This window comes from Hibiscus syriacus, unplaced genomic scaffold (genome assembly GCF_006381635.1).
Source record: "Hibiscus syriacus cultivar Baekdansim isolate YM2019G1 unplaced genomic scaffold, ASM638163v2 tig00019143_pilon, whole genome shotgun sequence".
Taxonomy (NCBI): domain Eukaryota; kingdom Viridiplantae; phylum Streptophyta; class Magnoliopsida; order Malvales; family Malvaceae; genus Hibiscus; species Hibiscus syriacus.
Window position 1 is genome coordinate 102930 of NW_024062466.1, and position 9990 is coordinate 112919.

The 9990-nt window shown below is 31.4% G+C and overlaps 1 protein-coding gene across 1 annotated transcript; it reads right to left on the reverse strand.

The window, feature by feature from the left end:
• Positions 1–2878: 2878 nt before the first annotated feature.
• Positions 2879–3154, reverse strand: LOC120209564 (CLAVATA3/ESR (CLE)-related protein 12-like). The gene has a single exon (XM_039208542.1). It carries the CDS (start codon positions 3152–3154, stop codon positions 2879–2881), a length of 276 nt encoding a protein of 91 aa, XP_039064473.1.
• Between the last annotated feature and the right edge of the window lie 6836 nt (positions 3155–9990).

The following is a 9990-nucleotide window of genomic DNA, read 5'->3' on the forward strand; positions in this document are numbered from 1 at the left end:
CTCTTGTAGGTGTGTAGGAGCAATGGTGATGAAAGTGAAGATATTCAAATGCTCAAGTCACACTTGGAAAAGAAATGTGTAACCTCTAAACTTAAAACTTTTGTTTTTCATTAATTGGTTGCTCATTTAGGTTTGTACATGCATGAGTTTTGAACTTAAATGATTTTGTGTTAAAATTCTAGCTCATGTATGTTAAAAGCAAGTTATGATGAACATTTTAAAATTTTAATGATTTTTCATAATATTTAGTTCATTATAATGAATTTTGGTCAAAATTGATTTTAAATGCAAATGATATCTCTCTAAAAATTGATATAAACTTTTCAAATACTTTGATTTTTCAAATTTTAAATTTTTGACCTAAATTTAAATGATTATGCATGTGTTTTAAATGCAAAAGATATATCTCTAACAATTGATATCAAATTCTTCAAATGCATAGCATTTTTGAAAGCTTTATGCATATGCACTTAATTTAAACAATTGATACTGCATAAAATATTTTAAACTTGGATACATTGAATTTCATGTGCTACTAACATGTTTGTTATTCTTTTTTGAAATTCAATTTTGTTTAAGTGTCAAGTTTTTAAAGCTAAATTTTGTTTGGAATGCACGTATTGAGGGGAGCTTTGATTTTTCAAATAATTTTTTAATATCAAAATTATCACTTACTCTCTATTGTTATTTTTATCTTTAAAGATTGAATTATTTTTTATATAACAAAAAGAGGGGAGAAGTTTGGTTTGAAAAATTCAATTTATTAATTAAAAAGGGAACTTAACATTTTCATATATTTTCCAAACAATTGGTGTCTTTTTCATTAAACATTTTATTAAGGGGAAGTTTTGCCAAAAACAATTTTTCAAATGTTTTCTTATATCAAAAAGGGGGAGATTGTTGAACTATATATTTTTTAAAATTTATAACAAAATATTTTTGGACTTGAATTGAATTCATTAAAAGTTTTCAAAAATAATTCAAAGTCCATTTAATTTGGAATTGAGCACAAAAATGTTTTATGAATAGTATTATACTATATGAATAGTAATGTACTGTATGAATAGTACAAATATTGTATAAATAGTACCGATACTGTGTGAACAGTAATGATGCTAAAAAATTTCAGAATGCAAAATGGGTATCGATACTGCTACAGTAAAATCAAGCCCAATGATAAAAAATTTCAAATATTACAAAGGTAGTACCGATACCCATTGAAGGGGTACTGATACTACTTATTCTGGGCAGTTTTATTTTGTAGAAAATGAATCCCCAACGGCTCCAAAACATCCCAACGACTATATACGACTTCAAACTCATTCCAACTTATAAATACATGTTCAAGACACTTTGCCTAATTCCGTTAAGTTTGTATTCACACCAATATACACTGTTGCACACATCAAAATCTTGTCTTGTAAATCCTACAACATCTAAGTTGGTTCACGTATATAAACACTTTGCATGCTTTGTATCACATCAATGTGGGTCGTAAACTTTCTATTTTCCTCAACATATTCTTAATTAACTTATTTTTAACATCAATTTCTTATTTATCAATCAATTATTTTGTGTATATGATATATTGTTGTAATTGTTAAAAATCTCATGGAGTAAAATAAAATATTATAATATTATGATTCAAACTTTCACCTTTACCCATTTAAAATATACCTCAAAAGTTTTAAAAAAAAAATCATTTTTAACAGATTTTTTAATAAAAATAGTGGACGTTGTTATTTGCTCTTACCATGTTGTTTTCTTGATTTAGAAAAGTTCTTATTTCAAATTTAGTGTGTGGTTATTTGATTATCTTACTGATTTGTCATCATTTTAATCATTTGAATATTCTTTTTATTAATAGGGATTCACAATCACTTCAAATACGTCGTGTTTAAATTGTAATATTGTCAACTATTACCATATTCTATTATTATATTAATGTTGATGAAACCTATCTTTCACCAACGAAATGTGCAACGAAATGTAACTTGTTTGTATCTTATGCCTTTTGAATTGCTTGATTAACTCTTTTTAATTTCCTTATATAGTTATTTAAATCTACATCATTCAGTAGTCAATATTTGTTCTTTAATGATTTTGGAATACATAATCAACTAATATGATTAATTAACCTCTAATTTCGTAAACTATTCTCTCTCAAAATTATAAAATTTAGAAATTTTTATTTATTTATTTTTCGATACAACTATTTGTTATAATTATTTCGAAAAAAGACAATAATAAATGGGGTCAATTAAAAACCCAAACAAGTTTTCTAAAAAATGGGCTCTCTATAGAGAAATAAATCTTTAAAACCCAACAAATCAATAACATGGATCAGTCTCCATTGGTGTAAATTGACAAAACTCAAAAGTATTATTTAATATTTAATTATAAAAGTATATAAATATTAGCATAAAATAATTTTAAATTTTATTATTCTTTACCTATTCAACTATTTGCAGTAAAGTGTTTTTAGAGCTCCTATCGTAACTAAATGAAACAATATGCAGATTTCTTATGGGCAGCGTTGCTAAAATTACGCTTCCCGTGATGTGCCGTGTCGTCACTGCTACTCTTCTTCCTCCGGTTATTTCTCAACAGCACGGAATAAAACGTACTAAATTACAAGAAACAATATATTATTCGCATGTTAATCCACGAACTAAAACTGTAATATTACACATGAACATCCTAAATTTGAAAAATAATAAAATAAATAAACGAGAGATCCGAAGTTTTCAGTACTATATCTGAATTATGGTAATTTCAAGGAATTTGAACAAATATACATAGAATTCATATAAATGAATTTCAATACATGAGAGTAAAATAAATAAGAAAATCACGAAGAAGAAGAGACAAGGGAACCTCAATGGTGCAAGGGATTTGGACCAGTAGTAACAAGCCGTTGTTCTACACCGTAACGAGGATCGATCTCATTACCGGAAGGTTTGGCATTGTCGTTGTCGGGGCGATGTCTGTGGTGGTAGTGGTGATGATGTAGGAATGGAGTGAAGTCGAATTTGGTAGACAAGAGTTTCCGGTTGGTGCTCAAAGTGTGGCAACTGCTATTATTAGCGTTGACGAATGAGGCAAAGAATAAAAGCAAGAAAGAGAGGCGAAGAATGGTAGTGTTAAGGGCCATTGGTAGGGAGATTCATGAGGAGAGTGTTGCATGTTATGGGGGGTTTTAGAGAGATTGGGTTGCTTCAATGCTAGTGATCTATTGGAGAGGAAAAGAAGGTCATTTATGATGCTTATAATTTATTATTAACATATATTTTGTATAATTTAATTTAAATAAATATAGGGTTAACACATGATTTGTCACTTGTTTGTGTTTTGTCTACTTTTTCTCATTGATTTCAAAAGACATAATATACGATCACTTTCATTTTTAATTAATCAAGATATGTCACGTTCATTTTTATTTAATTATGACGTGATCACCACGAGTTAACTGCCGTTAACAATTAATATATTTGGTGACTTGATGGTTAAATATTTTGGTTTAATCACATATTTGGTGACATACGTCACTCTCTGGTTGAAAGAAAACAAAGCAAAGTAAATCGAGACCACATAGATTCGAACCTGGGTCACTTGAGAAACCAAATGTGTGAATAACATGGATTAAATGTGTGATTATACAAAAATATTTAACTGTCATGTCATCTAATCTGTTAACGACAATTAATTTATGGTGACCACATCTTAATAAAAAAAATAACCATATATTATGTTTTTTTTAAATCAGTGAAGATAAGTAAACAAAATATAAAAATAAGTGACAAATCATGTAGTTAACCCATAAATATATTAGGATGTTTTATCCACACACGTTACGCGGCTGTGGCAGAGGGTGCATATATATATATATATATAGTGTGTGTGTGTGTGTTTGACAGTGGTAACAGTCTGGATTAACTTGGTAAACACATGGCTCAATTTTGTTAATTATTAAGTCAGGGGATTCCATTTATATTCTCGTAGAAAAATTCTCAAGTTATTAAATTGGCCGACATCCAAAAGTTTAAGCACTTGGAAAATTGCCCATCCCCGGACCCGTTTGCCATAGCATATGTATTTCGTTGACTTTAATTTTATAACAATCCAAGGGATCAAGTTGTACGCGAGGGAAACACCTTTTTCATGGGAATGTATTATCTTAGGATCTCTCGCTGAGAGGACGCCTTATTTAATGGCATTTTATTAAGACAAACATTCAATTATTATTAGAACATATAAGTTTTTTTATGAAACGAAAAACTTAATTGATATCGTATCTTTATTTTATCTAAACTTATGAGATCATATCATTTGAATAACCTAAAATCATAAATTTAAGGTGAAAAATAACCTAAAGATGAATGCATAAGAAAGAGCGGAAGACAGAGATCCATTATGGTAGAGTGTGACACTAGCTCACCACCATTTTCTTAACCAAAAAAATTCTTACTTCAACATATCCTCCCAAAGTGCGGACCGAACTTTCAAAAGACAAAAAAGGAGCCCAACTGGAACTCATGGCAGTGCCGCGTGGGGATGTTGACCATGCATTAACTATTTGGAATACAACGCAAAGTGAGTTGTTGGTGATTATAAACTTCATGGACATTTTAAAAGTCAAAACCTCCCACCAAAGCCCATGTGGAATGTATAAACAATCAATTCTCACATTCAGAAAATTATTTGTAAAATAATTTATTTATTATATTTGATGTGTACTAAAAAACATTTAAAAAAAGTCGGTGGTGTTTAGCAACGGAGTCGTTTGACTAAATTGATTATGTGAGAAAAATAATAGATTTAAGTGTGGCAGTGAAAACTTGCGGGTTACATAAAAAAGAGAGAGAAAACCTGGTTCGGTTTACATACATAAGAGGTGTTTGTTACAGTTAAAAACTTAAAACAGTAGTTCAGGCTAAGCTAGCCCGCCTAGGAAAGTCGTTTAGATTTGAAGCAGTTGGCTACAGATTTTGGGAGATTTGTTCGGCTCATTTGATTTGATTTATACACTTGAGCTCATCGATTGCCTGTTGCTGATCTTGTGTTACATTTCGCTTCTAGTTCTGTTTGATTTTTAGTTTCGGCTTTAGGTTTAGGCAGCAACAATGCCGTGTGTGGCTGTAGTTCGCTCGGGTTCTGCAGACCTAGAGCCTCCAAAAGGACAGGTGCAGACGGTCAAAAAGAACGGTTGTATCGTACCACTTTCACTGTCGAGGAAAAAAAGGCTAATTCATTCCATTAATTTTGGAGTAAAATTGCCATAAAAACGGTAGGTGTTTGATGATAAATCGTGGGAGGAAAATGAACCACAAATTCCTTTACTTCACACCCTTCTTTATAGCTGGAGGATGGGTATTTTCAAAGTTCAATTTCTTCGCCAATCAAAGATTTTCAAGTGAAGGGTGGATGTCGAAGAATCCAAGGTAATCTTCCGTCTTGTCAATCCCTCTGTTTTGGTTTCGTCCTACATGAATTCCTTGCTTTTAAACATGGGTTTTTTCTACTGCTTCTTTTCCTTTAATTTCCAGCCTGTTTAGTGGTTACAGTTTAGTGTTGTGATCTAGATGCTCAAACAAATAAAACCCGAGGAATGTTTATATTGTGCATTTAGCATTTTTCTATCAGCTTAAAGCAAGACTGGTAATCAGACCGATCTTGGAACGTCAATTGTAATTTGCATCTGAGCTGAAATTGTGCCTCTAAATAGATATAATAATAATAATAGTTATATTTTCAGCTGTTTACCTAGGGCTCAATTAAAGGAAATGTTTTGTACTTTCGACTTTTGAGATGTAACATCAAAATTTCATTTACGTGCATTAGGGAATCCCACAAACCAGAAGAGATAATTGCATTTCCATCGTGTCTGTGGAAAAACATTTATCAATGATGCTCTCACTTTTTAGTCTGTGGTATCAAAGCTTGCAGCGTCATGACTCCATTTACTTATTCCATTCAACTGATAACCTCAGAAAACACTTAAAGACAAAGACAGGTTGTGAATATGTTCATTGAACGCATGTGTGTGGCCCTGCTTGCAAGTAGATATTGTACCTAATGTCCTTTGAAAAGATAACAACAATCAATATATATGAGATGAAAAATAACAACTTCGTAATTTACATTAAAAAAAAGAAAAGAAAAACTAAAGACAGAAAATCAGTCTACTTCTTTTACCCTAATTTTAAGGTGTATCAAAACAAAATTTACACCATAAACTCTAACAATACTTATCAAAAGAGATGAAAAAGAAATTTGAAAGGGCAAGACCAAAAACATGTTAGAGATTGATTAGGATTAGGTACTTTTGATGAAGAAAATGACTCGAAACACGAAGTGCAATTATTTTGGCTGCACTACCAATGGGTTACATACACCCACCGGTTTTGGGTAGAAGAAAGGATAAGGGAAAGAGAGAGGGTCATGTCTTTGTTTCTGGTTCGCTATCTTTTTCTATGTATATCTCTACCTGTTTCTGCAAATCCCCACCACTGGAATTGCTCCAACCACTCAGACACAAATAATATTCCCTAGATTTTTGCCTCACAACAACTTTTAGCCTGTCTTTTCCAGTTCCATTGATGATGGAACTTTCAAGCTTTTTCAACTATTGGGTTTCTTCTCCTCCCTCCATCTCTCTTAGGGTTTTCCCAGAAGTGGTCTCATGAATCAGATCTCCCCCCCTCTCTCTTTATGAAACGTTCTAGGTTTTGGTCTTTCTCTGTCCACTAGGGTTTGCTGGGTTGATTAATTCTTGAATCCCCCTTCTCTCTCTGAAACCTACAAGTTCAAAAGAAAAACGGGCATATCAAGGGCAAAACAGTGTTTTCTCAGGGAACTAAATCATTTCACCTGATCTGTGTCTACCAACGAAAATTGTGGAAGATAACAGGTTAGGGTTAGGGCTTTGTTTCTTTCTCCATTGGACACAGTGTCGTAAAAATTTCCTTTTTAGCTTTACGGGGATGAAAACTAGTGCGTTTAAGCTGGAGTTTGAGCATAAAATAGAAGGAAGAAATCAAAGAATCAAACCATTTTCAGTTCCTTTTCCCAGAAATGGGTGCTAATCTGAGTATAGAGAAAGGGCTGAGATTCTTTTGGATGATCAGAATCAGATGCATACCTAGGTGTACTTCACCTCACGTGAGTAGATATGTAGATGAATCATTTTACTTTTAGTTTGTTGGAGATAGTTTTAGGGAAAAGCAAAACACTATTCTCACAAGTTTGCTCTTACCGTTGTACGCTTACCCTTTGCCTTCGGCCTTTGGGTCTAAATGGAGGTCTTTTCTCCACTCTCTCAGCTATAGCTAAAGTAGGGTTATGGCCATAGAGGTTTGGACTTTTTTGGCTCTAAATATGAATCACTAACACGTTGTTAAAAGCAGGAAATAACCTCGTTAAATTTCAACGGTGCATTTAGCACGTCATATCTAAATTATTTTTGCATCATGTGATTTTTTTTAAAAAAAAAATTAGATTCATGTAGTGTAGGTATGCTCCACCTTTAATCTGAATTGATATTTGATACTCAAACATATGGTCAACCCTAAAGAAAGGATTTGGTTATAGTTATACGACTCAATTGGAATTTTATTAACGAAAGACCTTGAAAGGAAGGAGTATGTCAAATATAATTTATGCAATGTGGGACATGAATTTGGGAGCATTTTATACTTGTACAGTTTTTAAAATAAACAATTAAAACCTCATTTCAAAAGATCAAATTTGTGTTTAATAAATTTTGTATAATAGTTCACGTCAAAATGTAATATAATTTTAAAAGCCTTTTCACTTAGATGAGCTAAAACACGAGCCCATTTATTATTTACTGGATACCATCTTTGATCAAAACTGTATGAAGATCTCTTTGAGTTTATGCCATCAATTCATTACTTTTTGCAAGCATGCACTTTTTTTGAGTGAAAACTTCATGGTTTCCTTTTTAGAATTTAATGTAAACAAACCGATACAAAGCACGAAAATCCAAATCCATCAACTCATGAGAACGATAATCAAAACCCATCAATTCTCTATACACGTAATGATACTTGCTGCCATAACATCCTAAACTTTTATTATATAATTTACTCATGATAATACTAATAAATATCAATACATATGCTAAAAAGTTGTATGCTCTATCTCTGCGATGTACTTCTTTCTCAGGCTCTTTATAATTCGTTTTTTTTTTCTCAGCAAGATATAATATTTTTAGAAAGAGTGATGTACAAAGTAAACATTTGAGGAGTAACAATGCACTAATAAAATATTAATCGAACCACACCTAATCAAAGAACAAATTACTTTTGTTTTTTAATAATTTTTCAAAATAATAATCATGTCATACTATTATATTTACAAGTAATAATAATTCGAACAATTACAAGCAACTAACTAACTGAACCAAATTAAAGTATGTTCTAGAGACTAATTCCAGTCAAAATATCCAACTCAATGATCTCCGTTTCCCCCCCAAAAATAATCTTATAGACATACATTAGTTAATAGATTAATATATTTAAAAGGGTAAATTTACATGTTTAGTACCTAAACAATCAGTTTTGATCCGTTTAGTACTTAAACTTTCATTTTTTTTTGAAATCATACATAACTTTTACTTTTTGTTTCATCTTAGTACCTCTGTTCAAAGTTCAAAATTTAACAGAAGTTTTGAAAGAAATGTAAGTTTTAGGTACTAAAACGAACCAAAATTGATAGTTTAGGTACTAGATGCGATAAGTTTTTAACAATAGGGTACTAAAATGAAAAAAAAACTAAATATTAAGTATGATTTAAAAAATTGAAAGTTTAGGCTCAAAAACGAATTAAAATTAATAGTTCATGTATTAAATACGTAGTTTACCCTATTTAAAATGCTTGTCTTTGCATGCATTTTTGAGAAATAAATGGATGCAGGTGTTGATTTGATAGCTGCAAAGCAGCTCCCAGCTACTTCAAAGCAATAAGTTGATGTCATCCAATTGCATTCTTAATTTTATGAAACATTTGAGTGCCTCCGTTTATATTTAATTCATCATATATATCCACTCAGAGATATGAAATGTTCACTGCAATTCCTATGCTTTCTATATGCCTGCTGGTGCACCTTATCTAAGTAGGATCAAAATGCATGATTGATATGTTGAAATGTATCCTCATAGGTTAGAAAAAACATGGCTTAAAGTGGAAGAAAGAAACATTAATGGAAAGGGGAAAGTGGATCATACATGCACTTCAATCATTTCCTAAAGTTATGCTCTGAATTTCTTTCATTTGAATGCACTTGTGAAACTCATTTCATCTCCCAACTAGAGAGAGCAAAATACAAGGGAGGCTGAGATATATGCATATATAACACTCTCAATAGAAGAGAAAGTTTCAAATAGATTGGAAAGGAAGAATAGCATAAAATCATGTCTAATATGGATTGGTTGAATTCATTAGCATATTTGACAAACATCAAGATTCAAATTTCATTAACAGTCTCATTTAATGAGATGTCGATAAATACCACTTTTAGTCTTATTTAAGATCAAAAAACATATTTAGATTAAGGTGTAGATTTGATAGGTTTAATCAAGGTTATAATGGTCTACCATATATATTATATGATTAATTACTTATAAAAGAAAAGAAATCTTAAACATCTTGTTATAATTGCATAAACAGTAATCATTGACGCTAAAGTCCATAAGAAAATTCCAAAAAAGAGAGAGAAGGAAAACATGTCTATGGTACAGAAGGAAAGCAAGCAAATCCATAGCATGTTTCTAATATTTTTGCACATGACACACAAAAGAAGAAGCGAAGAAAATAAGATACAAAAACCAACGTTTGTTCATGGATTCTTATTGTTGCACGCCCCCATGGTTTGCCAAAGGACTGAGCCTGTGACCTGCTGCTGCAAACAAATATATGGGTTCATCAGGATTTGGTTCAGCTACTTAATCTTGGAAACATGTTAATATG

Bases quoted from the DNA above. Each gene is read 5' to 3' on its own strand.
- LOC120209564 (XM_039208542.1), bottom strand. From the start codon at position 3,154: ATGGCCCTTAACACTACCATTCTTCGCCTCTCTTTCTTGCTTTTATTC.